The 27,738-nt window shown below is 55.5% G+C and overlaps 2 protein-coding genes across 5 annotated transcripts in view; both read left to right on the top strand.

Moving 5' to 3' along the window:
- POLDIP3 (DNA polymerase delta interacting protein 3) lies at positions 1-25,185 on the top strand. 3 transcript variants are annotated; one of them, XM_069081953.1, is made up of 9 exons: positions 1-287; positions 10,505-10,892; positions 12,177-12,251; positions 14,393-14,488; positions 15,670-15,852; positions 16,509-16,586; positions 17,275-17,404; positions 21,722-21,788; positions 23,618-25,185. In XM_069081953.1, exons 1-9 carry the CDS (start codon positions 16-18, stop codon positions 23,790-23,792), a joined length of 1,464 nt encoding a protein of 487 aa, XP_068938054.1. In that variant the 5' UTR covers positions 1-15; the 3' UTR covers positions 23,793-25,185. The 3 variants fall into 3 exon arrangements, with proteins under 3 accessions (XP_068938054.1, XP_068938052.1, XP_068938055.1); XM_069081951.1 differs by having other exon boundaries at positions 12,174-12,251; XM_069081954.1 differs by lacking the exon at positions 12,177-12,251.
- Positions 25,186-26,536: 1,351 nt separating this feature from the next.
- Positions 26,537-27,738, top strand: part of RRP7A (ribosomal RNA processing 7 homolog A) — a 2,357-nt gene continuing 1,155 nt past the window's right edge. Inside the window, exons 1-3 of one of the 2 annotated variants that reach the window (XM_069081964.1) lie at positions 26,537-26,885; positions 27,207-27,349; positions 27,532-27,708. In XM_069081964.1, coding sequence (XP_068938065.1) covers positions 26,813-26,885; positions 27,207-27,349; positions 27,532-27,708 — 393 coding nt within the window. In that variant the 5' untranslated portion in view covers positions 26,537-26,812. The remainder of the gene's footprint in view (positions 26,886-27,206; positions 27,350-27,531; positions 27,709-27,738) is intronic. The other variant, XM_069081963.1, reaches the window with a different exon arrangement.

Here is a 27,738-nt window from a genome sequence, read left to right as displayed (position 1 = left end):
CCATCGCGAGGGTTCATGGGATACGTAGCCCGCCAGCCTCACACGCTCCGCCCCCTCCCCGCTCCGGCATTGGCCGGATCGGAACGAGCTGGATGTCGCGAGAGCTGGTGCGTTGGCGGAAGACCGGGAACTGGGCAACGGAAGCAGTTGCGTCCCTTCTCCGGCACCGATGGGCGGGGAAGCGCCGACTGCGTGAGCGGCGCCTGTTCTCGTTTTCCGCGGCGCAAGATGGCGGACCTGTCCCTGGACGAGCTCATCCGGAAGCGCGGGGTGACGGTGAAGGGCCGGTGAGTGAGCCTCTGTCCTTGGGGTCGCTTTGGAGCCGGGGCCCGGGAACCGGCACCCGTCGAGGCACTGGCCGGGGGTCGGGCGGCCGGGGGCATCCCTCGGGTTCCGGGCCCTCTGGTCCGCCCGGGCCAGGCCCTCCCCCCCTCCTGGGCCCACCCTCTCTCGCCAGCGGCGCTGCTCATTGGTCGGGCCGTCGCGGCCGCGCGCCCTCTCCGCCTGCCCATTGGCTGCCGGCGCCGCCGCTCATTCCCGGGCTCCGGGGAGGGCGGGGCGGCGGGGCACCCGCGTCCTGGGGGAAAGGCAGCCGAGCCCGGGCGGGAGGAGGGGCAGGCGGGCCCTGCGTCCGGCCGCGGGGAGGGTCTCCCTAGTGCTAAGAGCTTTCTGTTGTGAACGGCTTGGAGGGGTGCAGCGGGGATCCCGGCCCCCCTTTCTGGGGAGCTTGGAGGGGTGCAGTAGTGATCCTGGCCCCCCTTTCTGGAGGGCTTGGAGGGGTGCAGTAGTGATCCCGGCCCCTCTATTTCTGGGGAGCTTGGAGGGGTGCAGTAGTGATCGCGGCCCCCCTTTCTGGAGGGCTTGGAGGGGTGCAATAGTGATCCTGGCCCCTCTATTTCTGGGGAGCTTGGAGGGGTGCAGTAGTGACCCTGGCTCCCCTTTCTGGAGGGCTTGGAGGGGTGCAATAGTGATCCCGGCCCCCCTTTCTGGAGAGCTTAGAGGGGTGCAGTAGTGATCACATTTCTAAGTGATTGCATTGTTGGTTGATTCTCTTTTTGTAATTCTGTTTGTAGTTGATTTTTTCCCCGGAATTTTGTATAACTACCCAAGTTCCTTTCCTTGTGTCTGAGTTGTTCCTAGCTTCCTCTTTGAGCTCGGTTGTCCCATAAATTACCTTAAGCAAAAGAAACATTGCACCGCTGAGCATCCTGCTGTGCAGTCATGTCTCTCCGTGGCCCCATTTGGGCTTTTCTTGGCAGAGATTCTGGAGTATTTGCCGTTTCCTTCTCCAGCTCATTTGACAGATGAGGAAACTGAGGCAGACAGGGTGAAGTGACTTGCCCAGGGTCACACAACTAGTAAGTATCTGAGCCTGGATTTGCACATGGGAGGATGAGTCATCCTGACTCTAAGCCCTGTGTGCTGTGTGGCCCCTAGCACCCTACACGTCTTACTGCCTGCGAACAATTAGGGCCACTTGTTAACTTCCCAGGGAGCCCTGAATTCCACATTTCCAGCCAGTTCTGTTGTTTCCTGTATAATGCTGCCTTCTAGCTTTTGTCTGTAAAAAGAATGTCTGCACTCACTGGGAGCTTTTTGCTTGTGGAGGATCCCTTTTATTGGTAGCTGATAACCTTATTGATAACTTGGCCTTGCTCAGAACGTGCGCCTCAGTTTACCTTAACACTCCCTCCCTCCCTGCAGACCTCTGAGGGGTTGTCCTGGACCTGTGTGACCCTGTGCTCTGGGGATCGTATGTTCTGTGTGGTTTATTTTGTTGAATGTTTCCTGGTCCCATTTTCATCTGGTTCCTGCCTCACTGGGGAGTGTGTGGGCCTCTGGGTGGGGTCAGCTCCCTGGGCCCACTCCGTGGGCTGGTAGAGGGAGTGTGTTGCCCAGCTCGGTGATATCCTGGGTCGCAGCCCCTGCCCTCAGAGGTCACAGGCTTAGACCAACCAGGGAGGCTCAGTGGGGACTGTTCAGGCTCCTGGGCTCGTGGGGCTTTGAGGCAGGGTTTGAACCAGCTCTTCCTGGAGAGCTCCACCCCCCCCCCCCCCTTTCTGAAGGGCTTCCCCAGCTGCTCTGCTAAAAACCCCTTTCCTTGGAGAAAATCACATCGTTGCTGATTCCATTTTGTGATTGCTTCAGGTCTGTCACCCCAGCACTTTGTGACACAGCCTCAGGTTGCCTTCCCTTGTCTTCCAGTTCAGGTCAGAAATTTGCAGGCTCAGAAGCTCAGTCTTCCTCTCTAAATTAAGTTTGAAGGTCTAGTTTCCCAATTAAGGGGCAGCCGGGTGGCACCCTGGACCTAGAGTCAGAAAGACTTCCTAGCTGTGTGACCCTGGGCAAGTCATTTCACCTCTCTTTGCCTTAATCTACTGGAGAAGGAAATGGCTGACCCCTCCAGTATCTTGGCCAAGAAAACCCTCAGACAGGAGGGTCCGAGGAGTCACAGAAAGTCAGACACTAAGGAACCGTGAATTGCATACTGAAACATGTTGATTAAAAGAAGCCTGTTTTCCTAAGCTTAAGATCTGAGTTTGCCTAGAAATCACTTAGAATGGAAGGAAGCCCGTTATCTCTGTGCAGCCTGCTGGCCTGGAGTGTGTTGTGTCTTAACTTCAGCCCTCCCGCTTTCCTGGGGGGTATTAGGAAAGTCTGCTCTGTTCCACTGTCTGGAGGATGGCCCTCATCATGGGACCTCTCCTGAGGGCTGATGGCAGGAAGCCTGGACCAGCCTGTTTCCTCGTCCGTGATGCCGCCCTCTGGTTTGGAAGGCCCCCTCTGTCTGAAAGAGGTCCTGTGGCCCAGTGAGGAGCCAGGAGGCCTCCTTTGTTGGTGATTGCTGGCCTTGCCACTCAGTGATGGTGCTCAGAGCCATCTGCCTCAGTCTCCCTTATTTTCAGTTTTGACTGTAGTACTTTACTCCCTGCGGGGCTGACATCTCCTGTGATGCTTTGTGGGACACCCATTTCTCAAGCTCTGACTTCACTTGGCCCTCACCTGCCCCTGGGGCCCTTAGTTAGCTCCCTGCTCTGAGGTCTGGAGAGTTATGATTTACAAAGCACTTGCTGTGGTCCTGAGTGTCAGGATTGTTATCCTGACGAAAGTTCCGGACTTTGGGTAAGATCTGCCCTTAGGAACTAGTCTCAGTGCCCCAGGCATCTTCCTCCTCCCCCAGCTGGTTTGCATCTATAAAGGGTTCTGTTCTCCCAGCCCTCCCCCTGCTGCCTCCTCTGGTTCCTCTTCTTAGCCTGCAGGCAGGACCTGGGCCTTGGGGCCACACTCTGCCCTCCCCATTTTACCTGGCGGGGCTTTAAGCCTCTCTTGGGTGGAGTTACTTGCCCAGGTTACCAGGCCTAGTGCCTTGCCTTCCCTCTGGCCCCCTTCCCTTCTGACTTAACTGCTACCTGCCCACACTGTTTATTCATTTGTAAAATGAGGGTGATAATAATTGGCATTTCTTTTAAACTTTCTGTCTCCTGTGGTAGTGAGGAAGGGGCTGTGCAGAAGGGAGTTAGAACTATTTCATCCTCACCTATCTGGCTCAGGTCACTAAAGGGGAAAACAGCAAACCCTTGTCAGAAATCCTGGCTGGATGGGGGAGCCTCCTGGTCAGGGTCAGTGCCCACTATTACAGATGGGAAGACTGAGGCCCAAAGAGGCGGGTCTGATGGGCCTGAGAACTTTCTGTAGAGGCTTTCATTCCTTCAGGCTTTCCTGTAAAATCCTCCGCCTCAATGAGGAAGTGGGACCTTGTCCAACATTTGGCCTTAGTCTCCTTCAGCAGGACAAGGGAGGCATTGGCTAAGGCCTTTAACTCTTCTCTTTCTTAAAGGGACTGAGATTACTTGGGTTTGCTAAATGTTTGGATGGATCAAATGGGGTGGGGAGCAGGAAACCAGGGAGGGAGGAGGGAGTTTGAAGCCATTTTTGCACACATTGGCTAGATGGACATGCAATTGGACATGAGGCCTAACTGGAGACAGAGGCTGGGGAGTCCTGGAAGTCCAAGTCCTGGATTTGGGAGGGAGGGGATAAAATGGGGCGGTAGCCTTGGTCCAGGGAAGGGAAGCCCGGAAGAGCAGCCTGTGGGGCTGGATTGAGGAGATGAGGGGCCCTCCCCCCAAGGCGCAGGAGCCATGGCTGGTGAGGGAGTCCAGCAGGGCAGAGGCCACTGGGCTTTCCGGGCCTTCTTTACTCTTGATTTTCAATTTCAAATCCTCCCCCATCCATTGAGGAGCTATTAAAATACACGTCTGCCCTAGCCACTCTCCCTGGAGAGGAAGGAAAAGAAAGGAGAAATTGGATTCCACCTGCCCTCAGAGGCCTTTCTCTCACAGCTCATTTTGGGCGCCAGTGCCAGAGCCCGGTTCTCACTGTGTGTGCCAAGCCTCGTGGGTTGTCCTTTGTCTGCTCCCTTCCCCTGCCTCAGTTCCTCCAACTCTTCTGGGTTTTTCTGAGACCATCCCCTGCGTCATTTCTTAGAGTTCCTTTCCAGTGACCTTTGTAGCGGTTTAGCAGGGGCAGACCAGGGAAGTGGAGAAAGAGGGTCCCTGTGACAGACCTTCGAGGGCTGGATCCATCTCTTCCTGCTTTGGCTCCTCTGCACTGCCCAGTCTGGCCAGGCCTGCTGACCTCAGGCTGACCCTTCATCCAGTCTTCTCCCTCTCCTCCACTCTGCTTGAACCAATCTGACTTCCACACCATCACTGGGGCTGTGACAATTCTGTCGGCCTCCCAGCTTCCAGTCCCCTTTCTGGTCTGCCCTCCACACAGCTGACAGTTTCCTTTTTTCTCAGGCTGGAGCCTGACCTGTCCTTCCCTCTCCAGAAACCTTTCATGGCTCCCTGTGGCCTCTTCAGGCTGAGCTGATTGAAGGCCCTCCAGGTGCCCTTCCCAGAGAGATTTCTCCTGCTGTGCTGAGCACCCTAGGCAGTTCCCCTCGCTTGGGGCTGAATCCCTTCCCTGATCTCTTGACCCTCCATCAGCCGCCTTACCTGCAGTTTTCCTATAACGTTTGGCCCCTCTCCTTTGCCCCCATCATCTTTTACCTCATCTAAGTTCAGACACAGTTCTTTTGTCTCCCTCCCACTACACCCTGTAAACCCTGCTGGGGATGGGATGCCTTTCCTCTTTGTATCACTGAGTTTAACACCTGCTTTGCACGGAGTAGGTTTGTTAAATTGGATTGAGCTTGTAGCTAAGAGAGGAGGGGGAGCTTGACATCTGGAGGAGGCCTGGTGTCCGGCCCTGGCTCTGAGTGTGGGTGGTGAGGAGGGCCAGCTTTCATGTGAATGGCAGCCCCAGTTCTCTCTGTTAACAAAGGTGTGCCTTTTAGAAATGACGGCCCAGCCGGGTTTTAGCACTATCAACCCTGTTGTTTGAAAAAGGACTTGACAAAGAGCTCTCTCCCCTTCTGGGGTCAGGAAGAACTCTCCTCTTTGTGTCGTTGCCCAAATCTCTTCCTGCAGGAATTGACTTCCAGCAGTGTCTTGAAGGCACAAATGGGGATCTGGGTGAAGACGTTCAGGGCCATGGCCTTCTTCCGAACTTGGGCCATCCCAGGACCTGGGAGCCCCTGCTTCTGGCTCCCCCTCTTCCTTCAGCCTCAGCTTTCACTGGGCTCTCTGGAAACCCTGGTCTGGTGGAGACAAACTTCACCTCCCCCTCTTTCATGCCATCCTCTGGCCCTCCTGGACAGGGTTCTCTTTCAACTGCCCCTGGGGACACTGTGTGGTGGGTTGTTTCTTCTCCTGATCTCTGTTAGGCTGCCTCCTCACCCTTGGGCACCATCACACTTGCCTGCCTCCTTGGAGCTTCTTTGCACCACAGCCTTGGGCCGTAGGGCCTGGGCTGGGCCTTCTCTCTTGGCAGGTCACTTGCAGGTGGTCTCTGCTCCTTGGTCTGGCCCTCACATGGCGGTGGCTCTTTTATGGCCCAGGCCAGCCCTGGGGGTTTGCAGGGCTTGGCCCCAGCCCCCTCCCTTCTGGGCTTAGGGCAGGTTCCCCCTTTTCCTTCCCTGTTCCCCTCCCCCCTCTTCCTCCACAAATCACCTTCCCCCCATAAGCATCTTGAGAGCCCAGGCCGCTGTCTTTTCATCCTCTGTGATTAGCCCTTGTTGCATGGGGGGGAGGGGCTAATATGTATTTATTGCATTGCATTGAACGTTTGTGGAATTGAATCCCTATTTTTCCTGTCCAGGGCTGTGTGTGGGCTGCCTGTTTGGTATTGCTAATGATGGTGAAATGCATGGGTTTTGTGAAGAGCAGCCCAGACCCCAGCATCCTGAGCCCTGTTAGTGCCAAGTGCGTTCCTAAAGACCGCCTAGGGATCTGCGAGCTGTGCTGGGCATTAAGAGGAGTTCCAGGAGGCGGGTGCTGGCGCTTAGCCAAGGGCAAATCTGAGTTAGGGCACATCTCCTGCTGTCCATCACTGATGTGAGGCACTTGGTGAAAGAGCTTCATGAAAGGAAATCCCTTTCACTGCCCCAGGGGGGGCTGCAGCGATTGTGTAGAGGAGCCCCTGCCTTCCCGATAAGGGTTGTGGGGGGGGGGGTCTCGTGGGCTGGGGGGGGGGGCGGGGCCCTGGGCCTGCTGGGGTGATGACCCCAGGGGAGCCCTAGGGGCCCCCCCCCCCCAGCTTGTGGATGGGATTGCTTCCTGTCATCAGGAAAAGAGGAGACTTTGGGATGAAAAGAGAGAGGCCCTTGGGTGCCCTGCATCACCCCTGGGCACCTTGGGCCTTTCTGGAGAGGGGAGACAGGACAGGACCAGCCACAGGAAGGGGGGGTGGTGCTGGCCAGCTGCCCCAGGATGTGAGGGAAGGAGTGAGTTGTTCCAGGAGCCTTGGTCCTGGCTGGCACAGCTCCCAGAATGCCCTCGGGCAGCAGGTGTCTCTGGGGGCCAGGAATCCTCTCTTTGGTCTTTGCATGGGCTTACCTCACTTGGTCCTCACAACCACATGTGAGGCCAGTGCTGTTGTTTTACACACTTTACCGACAAGACTGAGGCTGAGCAAGGGTAAGGGACTTGGGCACAAAGTAAGTGTCTGAGGTAGGATTCGAACCTAGAACCCTGCTACTCTGCCATGGGCCTGCCGTCTCATGAGTTTTGAGGCAGGAAAGAGCTTGGCTGGTCTTTGGCGATCCCTGTGTGCCCTGCTATTTCGCAGGGAGCCTTAGCTTTGAGACAGAGGATGGATGGGTGGGCCCTGTGGTCATCATTTCCCTCCCTCAGAACCTTCCATGGCTCGCTATTCTTGCATGCCCGGGTCCCATGCATGTGCCTGGCATTCAGAATCTTTTTCAGGCTGGCGCCCCCTCCCCTCCAGCACTCCATCAGTAAACATTTATTAGAAGCTTCCCTGTGTGCCAGGTGCAGCAGGGCATTGGTGAGGGGGCCTGTTCTCTTGCTTCTCCAATATTCTGCAAATCAACCTACTCAGAAATGAAGCTTTTGATGCTCTTAAAAATCACCTTGGTGGTGAGTACAAAGTCAGCTTTCCTGGGCTTTGTGCTGAGGAAAGCTCCAGGCTGTGTAATTGGCAGCTGTGTCTGCCCTTGTCCTGCCAGCCTCTGAAGGCCTGGCAGGACCTCCAATACAGAGGCTAAGGGAAGACTTTTAGCTTAGTCAGGTTTTTTTATTTGTAAGTTGAGGTTTCTTTGGGGGGAGGGGCAGCAGGGCTCCTAAGTCATAAATTTAGAGTTGGGGGCACTTGGGGGCGTGTGGTCCAGGTACCCTCATTTATAAACAATCTATTTTTAGTTTTCAACATTGACTTTTAGAAGATTTTGAGTTCAGGATGGTGAACAGTCTGATGTAGGCCATGTGTGTACAATTGTATTAAAATATTCCCGCACTAGCCATGTTATGAAACCAAAGGGAAAAACCATGAGAAAGAAAAAAACAAAAAGAGCAAATAGTCTGCATGGCTCTGCATTCAGAGTCCGTAGTTCTGGCAGTGCCCATCATGAATCCTTTGGAGTTGTCCTGGGGCCCTGCATTGCTCAGAAGAGCTAAGTCTTCGCGGTGTGGCCCTCACTGTGTACAGTGTTCTGGATCTGCTCATTTCACTGTGCATCAGTTCAGGTAAGTTTTTCCAGGCTTTTTTGAAGCCCACAGGCTCAGGTGCTCTCATTTTTACCTGTGGTCCAGATTGGTGCAGGGAATTGTCCAAAGTCCTGTGGGTGGTAGGAAGTGGCAGAGGCAAGTCCGGATGTGGGTCCTTTAAAAGCCCCTCTAGGGGTTTTTCTAGGGCTGAGGACTCCTGGTCATCATGACTTGGCTAGTCATGCTGGTGCATCCAGCTGTGGGGGCCTTCAGCCCCAAGGGAGACTGGGAACATTCGCCAAGCCTCTCCTGGAGACAGACTGCAGCTGCCCCAGCTCTACCCTCCAGCCGGTCTCTAGGAGCCATGGGGGGCTTTGAGTGGCCTTTGGGCCGCAGGGTCCCCTCCCCGCCAAAGCCAGCCAGTCATTTGCCCTTCTTCACCCATCTGCCAGAGGGTGGCTCTGGCCACATCGGCCTCTGCTCATTAAACAATGGGGGCTCCCTGTGAAGCCCTTCTGGGTGGCCCCTTGGGGCCCTTCCTGCATTCACTGTTTCCTTGTCCTCTGTAGTCCTGGCTGTGGCCTGCTATACACCATGGCCTGTTTCCATGCTGGGCCCTCTGTCTGGGGAACACCCCATCCTCAGCTCTGCCTCTTCCTTTGGGCCTTCTCTCTAGCTCCACCTTTGCTGGGTGGGCCTCCTTCCCCTGGCATCTCTTCTCTCTGTGTTTTCAGGTGGGCATTAGACCATAAGATCCTGTTTTATGTGGTCTTTGTGCTTTGCCCAGGGCTTGTGATTGATCAGGGTGCTGGGTGGGAGGGGAAGGAAGGGGAAGGGAAAGTCCAGTGCCCTTGGAGGGGCCTCAGAATGTGGAATGCCAGAGCTGGGAGCGGGGCCGGCCAGGAGGTGTTTGCAGGCTGGATCTCTGAAAGAGAAACTGTAACCAATCTACACTGAGTGAGTTTAACCTACATTATTGACATTTCTCCGGCCCCCAACCCTGATCTGCTGTGGTATCGGTCCATTTCTCAGATAAATGTGTTCATTCTAAAAGCAGCTTCAGTTCCGGCAGGATGTCAGCACTGAAAGAGACCTTAGTCACCTGGTCCAGCTCCTTCCTTAGAGGGAGAAGGAAGCCAAGCCTTTGGGGGTCACATAGTCACAGGCCCAGGTCCATCACTTGCTAGAGCAGAGCCCTGGGCAATCTTTTCTTAGAATATTTTTCAGTGCATGGCATTGTAAAGGAAATCCCTTATTTTGAAATGGTTGTGTAATATGTTTTTTAAAGTTCCTGGACCCTGGGTAAGAGCCCCTGATGCAGAGTCATCCTGATGCCTCATTCTTTTTTTTTTGCCTTTTTTGGGAGGGCATTTGGGGTTAAGTGACTTGCCCAAGGTCACATGGGTAGTTTTGTGGTAAGTGTGTGAGGACGTATTTGAACTCAGGTCCTCCTGACTCCAGGGCTGGTGCTCTATTCGCTGCACCACCTAGCTGCCCCCCTGACACCTCATTCTGACTGTCCCTTGTGTCCCTCTGCCCTGCAGGACACACACCCATCCTCCGAAGGGCAGCTTCCCCGTGGGTGTCATTTAAAAGGAATACGTTTTTCACACAGCTTTTTCAGAACCTGTCGCCCCAAATAAAGCCCATCTTCATTGGCCAGTATTTATCAGTTACCTCCAGAGGAACGCTGAGCTCATCAGGAAGAATGTGTAGCCATTAGGAACCTTATTCGGAGAGATGCTTCTGCATAGGAACTTGTATGTGCGCCAGGCCTGGAGTCAGGAAAACCATAATCTGGCCTCAGACACCCACTAGCTGTGTGACCTTGGGCAAGTCCCTTCACCCCCTTTCCCTCAGTTTTCCTCATCTATAAAATGGGCTGGAGAAGGAATGGCAAACCAGTCTCGTATCTTTGCCAAGAAAACCCCAAATGGGGTCACTGAGAGTTAGACACAATTGAAACAATCAAATGACAAATTCATACCATCTGACATGGTCAGAAAACTTAAACCCTGATCCTTTCCTGTGGGCCACAGCTTCCCTCTCACAATCCAGGGGTTAGGGAGCCAGCGTGTCCTGGACACAGTGTAGCCGCGGCCAGGTCCCTGTGGGCAAGGCCTTCGCTGAGAGTTGTGTGAGTGGCATTACTGAACTGGGCCCTGCCATAATGCTGCTGGGTCTGTATCCTTGAGAGATCTGAAAAAGAGGAAAAGTACACGCATGCACACGCTTATTTGTGATGGCAGAGGGTTGGAGACTGAGGGGATGCCCATCCTTGGGGAATGGCTGGCCAAGCTGTGGCATCTCGTTGTGCCGCCACTGTGCCGTAAGGCATGGTGAGGGGGGTGGTTTCAGAGAAACCTGGGAAGACTTAGGTGAGCTGGTGCAGGGAGGAGGGAGCCAGAGCAGGAGACGCAGTGTATCTGACGTGTGCCCTTCTCTCTTTCTAGACTGAATGCTAGGCCGGGGGTCGGAGGCATCCGGTCTCGCATTGGGCTCCCGCAGACCCTCCTTAGTCGGCCAGCACCAGCTTCGAGTTTCCAACAGACATTCGACGCTCGGCAGAAGATCGGCCTCACGGATGCCAGGCAGAAGTTGGGAGTAAAAGATGCCCGGGAGAAGCTTGTGCAGAAAGATGCTCGCTTTCGGATCAAGGGGAAAGTGCAGGATGCCCGAGAGATGCTGAACTCCCGAAAACAGGTTGTGGCACCGGAAAAGGGGACCAAAGTGACTGACGCCCGGGAGAAAATCAGCTTGAAACGGACCTCACCTGCATCCTTGCTGAGACCAGCCACTGGCACGCTGTCTCCCACAATGAAGATCACCAAAACTATCCAGGTAGGGGGATAGAGGGAGGCTGGCGGCCGAGGCCTGGATGCAGGCACTCGGGGCTGCCCCTGCAGGGTCATTGTGGCCACCGGGCTTGGAAGTCTGGACAGGAGGGAAAGGAGAACCTCTGTCCTCGTCCTCCTGCGCATGGGAAACAAAATAAGGGTCTTAAGAACAAAACACACTCAGGTTGAAGCAGTAGTCAGAGGTACCTAGAGATGTAGCCAATCAGTTACTGAACCTTTCTGTATTAAAGACCAGTATAGACCTTCCTCCCCAGTGATCATGCTATGCTCATGCCTTGGGATGGGGTGCACAGAGCCGGCCTGTGCTGAGGTCGAGACGGCGTGGGCTGGAGCCACATGACTGGGGAAGATACCCTGGTTCTTCAGTGGTGTTCCACAGTCTCTAGTTTAGGGGTTCTTGATGGGCTGGCTCCAGGACACCCCCAGTGCAGGGGATGCTGCTGGAACAGGAAGGTTCCATGACCTGCAGGTTTCCTGTAAAAAGAAAGAAGTGCCTTAGGAGCCCATCAGCCTTTCTCCCTCCCTCCTCTTTCTGTAACAGTGAGCAAGTGTGGTCTTTATAATTGTACAGGACTCAGTTAAAAAATACCAAAGAAACCACTTCCAGGTGATGTCCTCAGGTCATTCTGGATCCAGCCCTTTTTAGACTGGAAAAGATCAGCCTTAGCTCTGTGGTCTCCTGTCTGTGCCACAGGATGTGTGTGCCGGACTTCTCAGACCCTCAGGCTCTTCCTCTGTCAGGGACAGGGCTGGCCTCTGCTTTTCCTCTGAGTAAGACTGGTTTGCTTAGGATGTGCCCTTATGCATTATGGGCCGAATGGTAGAGGCTCCTTGGGTTCTAAGCTAATTTCTTCTTGGAATGGGTGTCGCTGCCTCCTAAAGCTCTCCTGAAGTGGTGAGGGCAGATGGTCACTGCTCTGGTCTTGGGCCTGTCGGTGGCTGGTTCCCACTTCCTAGGAGGGAGGGTCACAGCCAGAGAGAGCTCTGAGGACTCCAGAGTTAAGGGCTGCAGGCCCTAGCCCAGGGCAGGGGCTCTGAGCAGAGAGGGCTGAGAACAGAGGTAAATGCCTCAGGCTGCTGCAGGGAGGAGGGTGGGAGCACCCGAGGATGGCGCCAGCCACGGGAAGCCTGCATTCTAAGCCTGTGTCTCAGGTCACAGGCAGGCCGTGACCCTGCTTTTTGTGTAGTCTATGTCTGGGGAGGGTAAGAGCCCCGAGCAGGGGGAGGTAGCCTACTGACCTCCCTGTGCTCCTGGCTTTCACAGCAGAAGGCTGCCCTCCCGATCCTGCCCCATCCAGCTGCAATGAGAATCAACGTGGTCAATAACCATCAGCATAAACAGGTGGGCAGGCCTGGCTTGGTCAGCTGAGGCCACTTGTGGCCATGGGAGGGGAGGCTGGCCTCACTGTCAGCTGACTGAGAGGTTGGGGGGCAGGTGCAGTGGTGTGGGAGGCCCCAGGGCCCAGCAGCCAGCACAGCGCCCCTGGAGGCAGAGCCCAGGGGAGAGGCAGCACAGCCTGGGCAGTCACAGGCACATTTAGGAAGCGCCTACATCACGGGGCCTTGTGCAGAGGAAGGGGAGAAGCAGCTGCTGGGACCGGGTGAGGAGGCTGCTTGGAGAGAGAAGGGCTGGGGTCTGTGGCCTGGCCCCTCCCCCTCCCCTCACACTCTCAACCAGCTGCAACCCTGGGGGGAAGTGGGGTTTATGATCCTTTGCCTTTGAGAAGCACCATCAGGCACACAAACTGTTATGTACTAACCTTATAAAGGAAAGACAGACAGGGCGCTGAGACTAATGGGGCGGGGAGGCTGTGGGAGGGTCCACACTGGGCAGTGGCCTGGGGCAAGGAGCTGGGGGCTGAGTGGGATATAAGGTGGCAGGAGCTGGACAGGGCTTTTTTTTTTTTGAGGGCAATTGGGGTTAAGTGACTTGCCCAAGGTCACACAGCTAGTAAAGTGGCAAGTGTCTGAGGCTGGATTTGAACTTGGGTCCTCCTGACCTCAGGGCCAGTGCTCTATTCACTGTACTACTTAGCCTACTTAGCACTGCCCCCCCCCCTCCCCCCAGGGCTTTGAATGCCAAACATAGTGTTGTGTATTTGCCCCAGGAGGCTGGAAGGAGCTGCTGGGGTTTATTGAGGAGGGGGGTGCCATGATCTGAGCCAGGCTTTGGAAAAATCACCTTAGTGGCTGAATGGAGGCTTGGGGAGACCTGAGAGGGGAGACCTGAGAAGGAAGACCCTCTGCAGCTTTGGCCGTAGTCCAGGCATGAGGTGATCAGGGCCTGCCTCAGGAGAGGAGAACAAGCCTTGGCCCCATCTTGGGTGTCAGCTTAGAGAAGGCTGGGGTCCTGCCCCAGACTGGGATGTGAGGGAGCCCTGTGTGGGCAGAGGGGCAAAGGCTGGGGGAGGTGGCCTCTCAGCTCACAGCACACAGGGTAGAGATATGAGTGGGGGGAGGAACAGGGAAGCCTTGAATGCCAGACATAGGCAGGAAAGAGAGGAGCAGCAGGACCAGTTCAGTTCCCAGGCATCACTGGGTCACTGGGTGAGCCCCTGAGCCTTCACTTTCTCACCTGTAAAATGGGGGTAGAAAATTTGTGCAGCCTGATGAGATGGAGAGAACTCTGGCCTGGGAGTCAGGAAGACCTGGGTTTGTATCCTGCCTCGGACCATCCCTGAACCTCCCTTCTCTCATCTGGAAAGTGGAAATAATGAGCAGTGCTTGGCTGGGTTAGTGTGAGGTTTATGTGAGGTCCATTTAAGTCAATGGATGCCAGCACTGTGTGTGAGGCTGCTGGGGAAATTGAGGCACAGACCTCACAGCCCCTGCCCTCTAGAAGTTGGCCTTGGGTAGAGGAAGCAGCCTGCCCCAGGCAGAGGAGCTGAGGGAGGCCACGAAGCCAGGGCAGCGGGCACTGCCTCCTGGTTTGAGGGCACCTTCAAGAGACCAGCAATGTCACGGTCCTTGGAGGAAAGAGCTTAGAGCCTGAAGTCACTGCTGAGTATCAGGGTGGTTGTTAGGACCACAACAGCCGTGTGTGTGCGTGTGTGTTAGTGGTGTGTGTGTGTGTGTGGTGTGTGCATGTGTGTGCGCGTGGTGTGTGCATGTGTGTGTTGTGTGCGTGTGTGGTGTGTTTGTGGTATGTGGTGTGTGTGAGTATGCGTGTGTAGTGTGCGAGTATGTATGTGTGGTGTGTGCACCTGTGTGTATGCATGTGTGTGCACGTGCGTGTGGTGTGTGTGTGTGTGATGTGTTTGTGGTATGTGGTGTGTGAGTGCGTGGTGTGTGTGTGCACACGTGCGCAGGCCATGCTGTCACCAGGGTCTTGGGAGGCCCGTGTTGGACCCAGACCGGGAGGGCTGCCCCTCCTGCCTCAGTCGAGCAGCCCATGTCCGTGAGCGTCTCTTCCCGCCCTGTTTCAGTCCACGTGTCCTGGCACATCGGGGCAGCACCGATGGCAATTCTTTGTCCTGTCCTTAGAGCCTGTACGATGTAGACGAAGATGACGATACTGCTGCGCCCATAGCCAGCAAACAGATGAAGGTCACCACCACCCCCAGCTTCCTGCAGCACATGGTGAGGGCCCTCAGGGGGCGGGGGGCTCTGACTGCCCTGCTTTGTTGTTTCTCAGCCAGGGGCTTTCAGGGGATAGGTGCTGGAAATCTGGGGGCTCAGCTCTGTGGGAGCAGAGTAAGAGATGGTGTGCGCATCTGCCTTGGGGTCCTTGTGCCCTGCCTGGCTTCATGTGCCTGGCCCTGGGCCGTTCCACACGCCCTGCCCTCCAGACCAGGAGTTGTGGTTCTGGCTCCACAGTGAGATTCTTTGGGAAACACAAGCTGGGGGAATGCCAGCGCCTTGGAAGAAGCTACAGGCTTCCTGTGATTTTCTAGACTGAAGCGCCAGACTCATGGGCTCCTTTTGGAGGGGCAGGCCCGCAGGGCTCAGTGTGCAGAGGGCAAAGGAAGAAAACCAGGCTCCTGCCTGCCTTCCCTGTTGGGGCCCTAAGGGTGACCTGGGACAGACCCCCAATCTGTTGTTAGGCCACGAGGCAGCCTTTAAACCCAGTGACCCGACCAGCCCCAGAGTAAGAAAGCCTCCATCTGACCAGAACCGTTCCTGGGCAGGCAGCTTTTGTCCCAGAGCAGGGGGTTTGCAGGGTCTGTTGGGAGAGGCTGTGGTCTGTCCAGCCCCTTGGGGACACGAGGAAGGCCCCAGGACAGGGCCTTTCTCCCAGCCAGGCTGTGCACTGGCCTCCAGCCTTAAAAAGTAGGAACTTTAGAAACCACATCTTCCTCTTCCTCCTTCGTCCTGCCCAAGGGACCCTGGTCATGGCTCCCACATTCTGTGCAGGGGTCACACAGCCTGTTCTGGTGGTTGGCCTCATGGTTAGGGATGGGGCTGAGATCGGCCCTTTCTGGGACTCCCACCTTTGGTCCTGCCCTGTCCTGGGTGACCTCTCAGGATAAGCCTAATCCCTTTGCCCTGCAGACCTTTCTAGATGGCCGTTAGCCTTCCCCTCCCAAGGCCCAGGGTCCCCAGGCCCCTTTCCCTGGCCCTGCAAGCCCCTATACTGGGGCCCTTCAGAGAGAAAGGTGGCCACTTGCTTGTAGAGCAGGGACTCTTGTTCTTAAAAGTCCTAGGATGAAAAGGCCTAGAATTTGGCTTTCTGTGGCTGAAATAGTGTGGAGCTCCGGGCACTGGGCGGGTCAGGTGTGGTGTCAGCCAGCTGGTTTCAACATGGCCTCCTCTCTGCTTAGGTGGGTCTCAGCGGCTCCAAATTCTCCTTATCCAAGACCCTTCCTCTCACCAAAGTCGTCCAGAATGACACATACACAGCCCTTCCTGCCCCGCCTTCCCCTCTACGGACGAAAGCCTTGACCAACATGTCCCGGACCCTGGTGACCAAGGAAGAACCCCCCAAAGAGATGCCCCCTGCCGAGGTGAGTGCTAGGAGGGAGGTGGAAGGGGTGCCCCCGTCACCTCTGGGGCTCTGGACCAGTCACTTCCCCTCTGTCAAAGAGGGCTCAGGACACTTGGCCCTTCCCTCCCAGGGTTGGATCTGCCTCCCCCCTGCCCCTGACTTGGAGAACAAGGGCTGTGTGGGTGCAAGGGGAGGTCAGAAAGTTGAGGTACAAAGGATCCCTCCCAGGTGACCTTGGGGTAGCTGTACTTGCCTGTCATGGAAAAAGCTGCTTTCACTGCTGCCCACAGCCTCCTTCATCTTCCTTGGCTTGGAGGAAAGTATTGGTGTGTTCTTTTTGTAAGTTCAGTAACACCCCCAGAGCTGGTTGGGAGGAGGCTCAGGGCCTGGCCCCAGCCCCAAGCCTTCTGTTTGCTCAGATGGTTAGAATCCCCAAGGAAAACGAGAGCGTCTTGGGGGCAGAAGACCCGGGTTTGAGTTCTGGCTTTGATATATCTCCTAGAGGCAAGCCTGCTTCTCTGTAAGATGGGAGCATTGTGCTGGTCCCGTCTTCCTTTCTGGATTTTGGAGGGGGACTGCAGTGCCGCCATCTCTGATCACTTGTATTCCCCCCATGGGTTTGCTGCACTCACGTGCCTGCTCCGCCCTGTGACCATCCTGCTGTTGGTGTCACAGCCTGTCTTCAGCCCCCTGGAAGGTACCAAGATGACTGTGAACAACTTGCACCCTCGAGTCACCGAGGAGGACATTGTTGTGAGTACCTTGTCTACCAGAGCCAGGGGAAGGGCAGAGACTGCTTCCTCTGCCACTTCCAGGCTCACCCCCCTCTGCTGTCTCTAGGCTTATACCCGGCCCCCCGCCTCTGCCAGGCTTACATCCTCCCCTCCCCCCACCTCCACCAGACTCACACCCCGCCTCTGCCAGGGGTATCTACCACTTCTGCTGGGAGAAGTTTTTAAGAATCATTTTCAGAACAGGATGAATGGAAAGAGGATGCCAGGGGGGTTAGTCCTGCAAAGCCTGATTTTGCCTGTTTTCATAGACAGACCAGCCGATGGAGTGAGAAGTCAGGGCCCCTTCCTCTCTGGGCAGGGCCTCCCTTGACAGCCCCCCCTCACCTGGCCCTCAGTGGGCCTGGCCTCAGGGTGCCCGGCTTAGTACATGGTCTCCTGAAGCAGCAGGAGGAGAGAATAGATGAATGCAGGGGGCAGGAGGGAATGGGAAGAATCATGTTAACAGGCGCTTCCTGCTGCATTTCCTTTAAACAGTGATGTCAAAGCCCCCTGAATTTGCTGTATATGTTGAGTTTTTGTTACAGTCTCAGAAAAGCCAGGTCTGCAGAGTAGAGATGCCCGTGGGCAGTGGGGGGGAGGTGCTGAGGTCGGCTGATCCGGCTGGGGCTGGGGGAGTCCTCAGTTCTGCTTCTGCTTGGTCTTCCCAGGAGCTTTTCTGTGTGTGTGGGGCCCTCAAGCGAGCCCGTCTGGTCCATCCTGGGGTGGCTGAGGTTGTATTTGTGAAGAAAGAGGACGCCATCACCGCCTATAAGAAGTACAACAACAGGTGCCTGGACGGTAAGCGTGAGCGGGAGAGAAGCCGCTGGCACGGCCTTCATTTCCAAACCCAGAGCCCCCTGGGGGGAGCTCAGCGGCCATGTTCTTCTGGGAGCCCCAAGTCCTGGCCTAGAAGGAGCTGGGGACTCAGGGGCTTGCCTGGTTGGTTTCATTTTTCTGGTGGTCTACATTTCATTTTTTCAAATTACATGTTAAAATGATTTCTTTTTTTACAGTTTTTGAGTTCCAAATTCTCTCCCACTCTCCCCCCTCATTGAGAAGGCAGGCAGGTTTGATAAAGGTTATATGCAGATAGTCATGAAACACATTTCCATGTTAGTCGTGTTGTGAAAGGCAAGAAAAAGAAAGAAAGTAAAGATCAGGCTCGGTGAGTGTGCACTCAGTGGGCAGCATCGCTCTGCGGCTCCTTCAGCCTCGTCCTGGATCGTTGTCGGGCTGACAAGAGCCAGGCATTCCCAGTGCGGCCCTCACTGTGTGCAGCGTCCTCCTGGTTCTGCTCATTTCACTTTGCATCTGTTCTTGTAAGTTCAGCTTTCCTGAGAGCATCCTGCTCACCATTCCTTGCAGCACAGCAGTATTCCAGCGCCTTCTCAGACCACAGCTTGTTCAGCCATTCCCCAGTTGATAGACATCCCTTCAATTTGCAGGTGCTTTAAAAGAAAATCACTATCACTTTCCCACAAATGTCCTCTTCTTTCTCCATCTCCCCCCTCATCCTTGACTAAGAAGCGTGTCTGACTGTGTATGCCTCTTTGTGTACCTCTGCTGAGAGAAGAGACACATTGTGCCCAGTCGTCCTATGTAGGCTGCGTGGGCTCATTGCATTTGACCCACTTTTCATTACTGTATGTAAAAGAAGGAAATTAGGGGCAGCCAGGTAGCACAGCGAGTAAGAGCACCGGCTTCAGTGTTGAGAAGACCTGGAGATTGAATCCCGGGCTCAGACACTTAGCACCCACCCAGAAACACCTGGCCGTGTAACCTTGAGCAAGTTACTTAACCCCGATTGCTTTAAAGAAAAAAAAAAAAGAAGGAAGTTAATCATCCCCTATGGGTAGGCATTCAAATCCAGAGAAGAGGACGATGCCTTTTCTCCTGGGCTGGACACTGTATCTGGTGTCCAGGAGTTGGCATGGCAGTCTGGGGCCAGATCTGGGCTGGGGAGTGGGGAGCCTTGAATGTCAAGCACAGTGTACTTGGGAGGCACTGGAAGGATCCAAAGGAAGATGGGTTTGGACGTGGTGTGAAGGATAGATTGAGGGGAGGGAGAAGAGTGGAGGTGCCTGCAGGGCATAGTGCTAAGAAATCCCTTCAGAGGGGGCTGACCTGGGTTCAAGTTCTGATACTTTGTGATCTTGGGCAAGACCGTTGCCCTCAGGCCTCTGCCTCTGCCTCCTTATTTGTACAGTGAGGAAGTTGCTGGACTTGATGAAGGGCGGCCTGGGAAACGTTCATGGACTTGCCAGCTGATTGGCTGTGGCTGTGACATTGAGGAAGGAGGGAGGGGCCCCAGATGCAGGAGGTCTTAGTTGGGGGCAGAATGAGCAGGGTTGGGGATATGGCGGGACCTCCAGGCAGAGGTGTCCTGATGGTGCTTGGAGCCCAGACGGGCAGTCTTGGGAGTGGTTTGTGGTGACAGTTAAAGCCACTGGTTGAGATCGCCAAGGCAGGGTAGTGGTGTGGTGGGCTCTCCCACCCCCTTCTCCAAACAGATCTAGAACTCACCAGAGGAGGTCCAAGACAAAGTCACAGTGAATCGTTTTTCCAGCCTGGGTTGGTTTAGGGAGACAGGGGCCTCTGGACACTAGAGTCAGGGGAGCACTCCAGTGTCCAGGGAGAGACTGGAGCACCGTAGTTGCCAGATCTGAGTCACAGATCCAGGGCAGAGCGAGGCCAGTGCCTGGGCCCAGGGCTGACATTCAGGGGTGAAGGCCCTGGCCTGTACCAAGAGAAGTAGGTTCAGAAGGCGGTGGCTGTGTGGTTCCGGCTCTTGTTCTAGCTTCTAGCCCAGGTGACAAGCTACAGAGGAATCACCCAAACAAGGGGGAACCTGCAGTTCTGTCCTTTAGAACCCACAGGGCTTCCCAGCCACCTGTTGAAGCAGAGTCCAGCAGCATCTACCTTGGTTCAGAACAGGGGGAACGATCAGACTTTAGCCTGAATCAGACCCCTCTGGGAGCACTGAAGACTCAGGTCCCTGGCCTGCGCTGTCCCTTAGATCCTGGGACAACAACACATTCAGTACAGGACCTTCCCTCCGGAAGTTCTCAGAGTTTGGCTCTAACATCAAGTCTCTAGGCTGGAAGAATGTTCGGACAAATGAAAATCCTATCCTAATGAGTAGGATTAATAATAATTGTCATCACTGATAGCCTGGCAGAGAAGGACAGAATGACTCCACAACATCGACAAGCAACGCCTCAGAGAAAAACACATCCTGGGCACGAACTCAGCCAGAATTCTTGCAAGAAACAAAGCAAGAGTTTTAAATAAAAGAGAGCTAGAGTAAGAAAGGGGAAGAGAAAGAGAGCTATGGATGAAAGAATTGGAAAGGGGATTAACAGTAAAATCCTGTCCAAGCAACAAACTCTGAAAATTAGAATGTATTAAAAAGAAGCCAGTGACTCTACAAGACAAGAAATATTAAAGTCAAAAGACTGAAAAAATAAAACGCAAGACAGTAAAAACAACTGATCTGGAAACACTGAGACAAATTAAGAATCATTGGATTATCTCAAAAAAAAATCCAGATGAAGTGGGAAGAACCTGCCAGTCACCTCTTGAAAACTCGCTGGAACTTTGGAGCCAAATGCCCAGCTCCCTGGTTTAAGGAAATGCTTCAGAGCCAGAAAGAATTCTGGTGCTGAGGAGGCGGAGTCAGCATCCCAGGCGATTATGCAGACGCCACTAGGAGGCAGCAGAGAGCTGAGAAGGCCTAGACTGTGGGTTTGTTGTGGCCAAGAACTGCCCAGCAGAACTAGGGAAATGTCCCCTGTAGGGAAAGAAATGGGCTCTTAAGGAAAATTTAGGACTCCAGGCATTCCGGATCAAAAGGTCAATGTGAAGGAACGCTCCAGAAGGCATCAGCAAGGACAGATGATGTTGCAGGATAGAGAGGTGATGCCCAGTCTTTGTCAGGGGTCATCAGTGAGCCAGGAGGTTGGGCCTGCTTCTGTTCTGTCTTGATCTTAAGAGTGGAAGGAGAGAGGAAAGGAAAGTCAGGAGAACTCTGCTATAGCCAGGGGACACAAGCAGACATCTTGTACAAATGGGGAGGGCGGTGGGAGGTGGGGGGGGGACATGAAGAGCTGATACTTGGAAGTCATTCTTATCTGGGCTCGTCAAAAAATACACACACACAGGTTTGGCTGTAGAAATACATTTCAGCAAGGAAACGGAAAGGACAGAAGGGGGAGGGGAAATTAGAGGGACAGTAGATTAAGGAAATAGGCCTAAGCAAAACAGACGTGAAAGATGAGAATTCTTGGAGGTGTCAAAGAATTGGAAAGTGAGGGGCTGCCCATCCATGGGGGAATGACTGGTTTTAGAGGAACTTGTATGAACTGATGCGAAGTGAGGTGAGCAGAACCAGAAGGGTCCATACAATGACAATGCTGATAAAGACTTGAGAGCCCTCCACAGGCTCCTGATGAAGCCTGCTGGCCACCTCCTGACAGCAGCGAAGGATGGGGCCAGTGTGATCTGTTTGCTTAACTATACATGTTTGTAATGTTTTTTTTTTCTTCTTCTCATATAGATGAGGGGAGGTTTTTGTTGATTGAAAAAAATATATATTTAAAAAAACAGATATTTCCAACATGGTGAGAGTGTAGCAGAGACCATAAAGTAAGTGCCAGGCTCCAGATTCCCATCTGACTTCGGCTTTGCCCATTGGCTGATTCCATCCCCATTCTGAGCTTCAACTTTCTCGTCTGAAATGGGCAGCTATTGCTGCATGCCTGCCCCCAGTGGTGGCTGTAGATGTCGGTGTCAGGGTTCAGATACACAGAGAGCAGCTTTGGGGAACCAGATGGTTCTTAGCCCCTCTCTCCCTTCCTTTCTTACTTCCTTAGGCCGTCTCCTCTTTGTAGGGAGACTTGGATCTTTTCCTTTTTCTACCCCGAGAGCACAAGCTTTTCTGTTTCCCACCCATGACTGAAACAGCCTGGCCATTCCATAGGCCCGAAGCAGCTGGCTTCTCCAGTTGTGTGGTGACCCAGCGAGTCTCAGCTTTGGCTGTTGGCCCAGCTCAGACACTGTGAAGGCCCGGCCTGGCCTGTGCAGAGCTGCCAACATTGTCTTCTGTCTGGCTTTCAGGGCAGCCAATGAAATGCAACCTTCATGTGAACGGCAGCGTTATCACGTCGGACCAGCCCATCTTGCTGTAAGTATCCAGGGAGGGCAGCTGGGCAGGATGTGCATGGCCTCCGCTTGTGTCCCTGCCAGCGGAGAGTGTGGGCTCAGGCTCCTGCAGGGAGATCCTACCTGACAGTGTAAGGACCCCCTGGAAGTGAGTTCAAGTCCTGGCTTGGCCATTTTACTACCCAGGTGACCTGAGACAATTCCCTTCACTCCAAGTCAGTCACCGATCACAGTGTTTGAGTTGCTTTGTCAGAGGCCTTCCTGCCCTTCCTGCTATTGAGCAGTTTGCTGACCTCTTGGATGAGTGTTCACTGGGGCACCTAACAGGGATGGGCCAGAAGCTCCCAGAGCCAGGCCAGGCTGGAGTTGTGCATTAGAAGCAGTGAGTGGTGCACTGGGCTTTGAATTAATGTCCTTAGCCTTTATTTTAAATGCTGTCTACGAGAGCACTGGATGGCACAGTGAGCAGAGCCGGACCTGGAGTCAGGAAGACCTGAGTTCACATCTGGCCTCAGACACTGACTGGCCATGTGACCTTGGGCAAGTCACTTCACCCCATTTGTCTCATTTTCATCATCTGTAAAATGAACTGGAGAAGGAAATGAGCAACCATTACTCCAGTATCTTTGCCAAGAAAACCTTAAATGGGGTCATGACTACATGACCAACAAAAACTGTCTGCAAAGCACTTTGCATTGTCCCCTTGATCTTCACAGTAGCCCTGGCAGGTGGAAACAGGCCATTGCGATCCTTATTTCACAGATGAGGAAACTGAAACTCAGGTTAAGGGACTGGCCCTCCCCGCGCTTGCAGACAGAGCTAGCCAGTGTCCCCATTTTAGGCCCAGGGCTGTCTCCATTCTGCCACATTTGATGAATCCTTTCAGGAATCATCCCAAGGAAAGGCCTGGCCAGTTTCCATGCGGAAGGTTTGCAGCTGGGGTCAGCCTGTGGTCATTTTTCTCAGCCAGGCTGCCTTGTCCCCTGCCCTTGCCAGAAGCAGCCCCGAGGGCCCACTCTCTCAGGGCCCTCCTTGTTGGGCCTCCTTGTCCTGCCAGGAACAGCCTTGGGTCACTTGAGCCCCTTCACGGGAAATCAGACCAGGAAGGGCCCTCGGAGAGTTTTGTTCCAGCCTGTTCTGACCTGTGGCTTCTGCCTCTGCCTCTCTTGCCATCGGCCCCAGTGAGAGGTGGGCAGACAAAGATTGCCTTTCCCTGAATTGTTAGATATGACCCACCCATCTGTCCCCCTTTAAGTCTTTTCCCAGGCTGGAGAGGCAGGGGTGTGGTGTGTGCCCTGGCCAGGTGTGCTGCCCTGCCTTGGGATCTCCTCCTTCCTGTCTGTGCCTCATCTCCTGGTCAGAATCAGAAGTCCCCCAGGAGTGGGCCAGCTTGGACTCTTAGATTGGATATGTGAATCCCCTGCCATGAAACGTGGGCATTTTTAGTGGAATTTTCCCGCTGCCTGAAGTATAGGCGCAGCTTTTCCTGTTCCAAGGTCCCATGTTTAGCTTGGTATCTGTGAGCTCAGAAGGGCTGTGAGCTTGTCCCTGACCCTTTGGCCTTGTGGGTGGCAGCCCACTCCCCAGTGGAGCCCCCTCACCCGCTAAGTGGGATCCATGAGTATGGAAAAATGGCCTGTAGAGGCCTCCCCCCAGCCTGCTCTGATCCACAGAATCAGGGCCAGCCATTCTCCCTGGGTTAGGGCTGGAGATCAGAAGGTTGGGATCTGAGGCCTGATCCTTGCAGGCCATGATGGAGCCCTCTCTTCCCTCTGGGCCAGGACCTGAGGGCGTGGTGGGTCCATGGCTTACTGGGGCTCACCAGGGCTTGCCTCTCCCTCTCCCCTCCAGGCGACTCAGTGACAGCCCATCAGTGAAGAAGGAAAGTGAGCCTCGGAGGTTGAGTTCTGGTGCCTCATCTCACCCGCCCGCAGAAGTGGACCCTGACACTATCCTGAAGGCTCTCTTCAAGTCTTCAGGGGCCTCAGTCTCGGTCCAGCCCACGGAATTTAAAATTAAACTTTGAAAAGGGAATCTGGGCTGCCAGAAGGCCGGAGAGGAGGGAGGTGCCGGCTGCCTGGCTGGCCCCTGCGCTTTGTCAGACACAGGCCTGTGGTGACCTTGGCAGTGGCCCGCAGGCTGCCACATGGGCAGAGTCCACGGGAGCCCATGCCTTTCTCATGGGACCGCACTGGCACTGGCTGGCTGTGGGTGGCACTTTCTGTACTCACGCCCTTCCCTGTACCATAGTGTTTTCTTTAGGGTGTGTTACCTTTTCTCCTCTCTTCTTCCCTTCCTTTTAGTTGGGGTTTTCACTTCGTTTTGTCAAGTCTATCCCTGTCAAGTTCTTATCTCTAGGCCAGAGGTTGCCCTGGGATTTGACCCTTACTCTTGGCTGTCCAAGAGGCCCCTCCCTCTCAGGATGAGCCAGGGAGATGGAGAGGAGGCTCCTTCTCCAGGCTTCAGGCTTACCCCCTTCCCACTCCTCTGGGAAAGAGGTCATCTGGGGCTCCTGCTGCTAGTGGGAGCCGCAGGTGGTGGGTGGGGAGCCAGGGGACACCCATCGGGGCTGGAAGGAGCCCTGTCCCATTCCCACGTCCCTGTGGCTCAGATGATCCAGAGCTCAGCCTCAGTGCTGAGAGGGCCCAGGCCGGTCCGGCTCGGGGCCTTACTGCAGGCCTCTCTCGTGCTCCAGACGTGGCCCTGCCTTCTGCCTTTCCACCTCTTCCCAACCTCCACAGAAGCCACATATGCTAGACCTTCAAAGCTAGAGTTGGGTCATCTGTGGCCTGGGTCCAAGCCGGAGCACGTGGCCAGCCCCTCTCCAGGCCAGAGGAGTGGGATGTCACGTTGGCCGCTGTCCTTTCCTGCGCCTCTAGCCAACTGCGCTAAGAGCTCCACTTCCTTGGCCTGGAGGAGGGGAGCTTGAGGAGTGCTTGTGAGGTGAAGCTGCCCAGGGCCGGCCTTCTGAGAAGAGCCTCCGGCCACCTCAAAACCAGCCAGGCATCTGAGGCCAGACCCGCCCAGGGCGGCCCAGGAAAAGGAGCTGGCCACAGACTCATTTTTCTCTCTGTAGCTTTCAAATTCCCCAAGGAAAAGTTGAAGAGGGACCCAGTATTGGGGAGGCCTTGCAGGTTGGCTCAGTCTGGCCAACGTCTTCCCTTGGGTGTGAGTGGCCGCATTCCTTCCTCTCTCCCTCACCAAACCCAAGGACCTGCTTCCCAGGAAGGGGCTGGGCTTTGGTTTGAATTGGGAAGCCTGGGGTGGAGGAAAGCGGGTGGCCTCGGCCTCTTCTTGGTCCCGTCCCCCCTTTTGGTCACCATCTGTGTCTTGTTTTGTTTGGAGGGAGAGGGAGGGGCATCGAGTCAGAAAAGACTATGTATTCACCTGTTTCTGAATAAACGTTTGTTATACCTAGAGCAGCCCGGTGGTTGTCTGAGGCTTGGCTCTTGGCTCTGTTCGCTTCAGAGCCCTGTTTGAACATCCTGGACAATGTCCCGGGACAGGTTTGGAGCATCCCTGGTCCCTCTTTCTTCCAGTTGATTCCCCTCCTTGGGCCTCAGTTGCCTCATCTGTCTCTGGCCAGCTAGGAAGTTGTGGAAGCAGAGAAGGCACACCAGGAAGGCGTGGTTCCCCTATGGAACTCCGCATGTCTTTGAGAACCTCTCTTAAATCAGGCTCTCGCCACGAGAACGCCCAGACTTACCTGGGCCTTGGGCCTCGACGTCTACAGACGTCCCCTGCTCGCTACTCCAGGGAACGTCCTGGAAATGAGCCGGCCACCTCCTCTGGGGGTGATAGGGCCGACAGAATTCCCAGGAGCCTCTGAGTGGGGGGTGCCCTATAAAATGCTGGCAGCTAACGGTTACCACGCCCTGACCCTCCGCATCCGAACTCAGGATTCTAACATTGGTGGTGGGGAAGAATCTTGATCCAAGCCCTGGTTCCTCCAAGATCTCCCAGCCCCGGGCTTAAAGCATCCAAAAGCTGCCTGCTGACAAGCTGGAGACAGGGTTAGGCCCCGGGAGGCGTTAGCATCGAGGGCTGCCGAGGGAAGATGGGACTAGCTGGGCTTGGAAGGGAGCCCAGGAGGGCGCGGTGCGAAGTGAGGAGGGGGCGGCTAGCGGGCGAGGGCGCCGGGCCCGGACGGATTCCGAAGAGCTTTACGGGCCAAACTGGGTTTGAGGCGGAGCCCATTCTGGAGGGGGCAGAAGGCTAGGCTGGAGGGAGAAAGGCCCGGACGGGGGAGGTGGTGCAGCCAGTGCCGGCTCCCTCCGGGTCGCGGGCGCCCGACCTGGCTGCCTGTCAGCGCGCAGCAGGTGCTTCAGAGAGAGAGACATCGTTTGGATGTGCTGTTTGAGCTGCCCACGGGCCGGGGCGCAGCCCGCGCTCCCTTGGTGACTGCCTTCTCCGTACCTCGGCTGGGAAATGGGCGCAAACATGTGCGCTCCAACCCCACGCGGCTCAGTATCTGTAGTTTGTTTAGTTTTCAGCGCTCACTTCCATGAGCTGAGAGTAGGGCAACTGGGGCTGAGTGACTTGCCCAAGGTCACCCAGCTGGTTTGGTGCTACGTGCCTGAGGCCGCATTTGAACTCCGGGGCCGGCGACGCTATTCTTAGCGGCCCCCCTTCCGTGAGCCTTGGAGTTTCCAACTTTCTTCCCCTCCCCAAGACGTCTCCACATACGCTCATGTTAAACCTATTTCCACATTACTCACGTAACGAATTAGGACCAATGAGGAGAGCCACGAGAAAAAAAAACGAGACAATATTGTAACTCCTAATAAAGATCATTGTTACACTCGCTCAGCTCAAAGCCCGCCCCAAACTAGGGCTCAGCGCACACGTGGCTAGGGCAGGAAACGGGCGGCTGTATCTTTAACGGCTTCCTCCCCCTTCCCCCACCCCCCATCACATGACGCGTCAGGAACCACCTGCTCTCCTTACGTCACTTCCTGGAAGCCGTCCCGTCTCCTTTTGCCTTGTCCTTTTTCATTGGTCAATTACGAACTACGACTCCCAGCAGCCCTCGCGCTGTATCCCATCATGGCGGCGGGCAAGAAAATGTGTGTGAAGGAAAAGACTCCGGAGGGGCCTCCGAGTCCGCCCGGATACAGAGGTGAGATCTGAGGGGGGGATCCGGGCCGCTCCCTTCCCGCGAAAGGAAGGGGCAGCAGGAGGGCAGGTCCCGCGTGGGGGACGGCGCCGGGCAAAGGCGTGGAGACGAGAGCTGCCGCCCTCGCGGTGTGCGTCTGGGCGGGCCCTTGTCCGGCGGGGGCCCGGAGGGCCTCGGGGAGCGCCCCTGCGCTTCCTAGTAACTGCTCCTGGAGGGGACGGAAGAAGCGCGAGCTGGGGGGGAGGGCCCTGAACGCCGGCCTGGCTCTTTGGGCGGGGCGGGTCTGGCGCGCGGTGTAGACGCGGCGGGTGTCTCTCCCCGCAGCCCTCCCCATCAAGTTCTCCCGGGAGCAGGCCTCCTCACACTTCCTGTACGTCCGAGAGCACCGGGTCCGAGGGGGCGCCAGGTCGCGCTGGCCCCCGGAGCGCACCCTCTTTGTCCTCAACGTCCCCCCCTACTGCTTGGAGGTCAGTGAGCCCGAGGGCCCGGGTGCGAATCCCGCTCTGAAAGGGAGCAGCCTGAAGCTTTCCCAGCGGGGGTTGGGGGCCCAGCGCAGGGTCTGGGAGCGGTCAGCATTTATTAAGCCCCTGCTGTATGCTGCACCCCCAGCACGGGAGGCCATTCCTGACTCTCCCTCCCGCACACGCAGGGCTGCCTGGCGCGGCTCTTCTCCGTCTGCGGCCCCGTCCAGTCGGTGCATCTGCACGAGAAGCCGGAGGCCGGGCAGCCGCCGCAGGAGCCGCCGTCCGCGCAGTTCTGCCCAAAGCCTGAGCCGGGCTTCCAGGTGGCCTACGTGGTGTTCAGGACCCCTGCTGCGGTGCCCAAGGCCACGGCCCTGCGGGGGCCTCTGGTCATC

The sequence above is a fragment of the Petaurus breviceps genome, unplaced genomic scaffold, assembly GCF_028583685.1.
Source record: "Petaurus breviceps papuanus isolate PSGF00001 unplaced genomic scaffold, PetGlider_PUasm1.0 156, whole genome shotgun sequence".
In the NCBI taxonomy this organism is placed as follows: domain Eukaryota; kingdom Metazoa; phylum Chordata; class Mammalia; order Diprotodontia; family Petauridae; genus Petaurus; species Petaurus breviceps.
This window is presented reverse-complemented; position numbering and strand designations above follow the sequence as displayed.

Excerpts from the sequence above, each read along its gene's own strand:
- POLDIP3 (XM_069081951.1), top strand. The coding sequence starts at position 16 with ATGGGATACGTAGCCCGCCAGCCTCACACGCTCCGCCCCCTCCCCGCT. Across the intron at positions 15,853-16,508 it reads AAGAGATGCCCCCTGCCGAG|CCTGTCTTCAGCCCCCTGGA; the intron begins GTGAGTGCTAGG and ends TTGGTGTCACAG. Across the intron at positions 17,405-21,721 it reads CAACAACAGGTGCCTGGACG|GGCAGCCAATGAAATGCAAC; the intron begins GTAAGCGTGAGC and ends TCTGGCTTTCAG.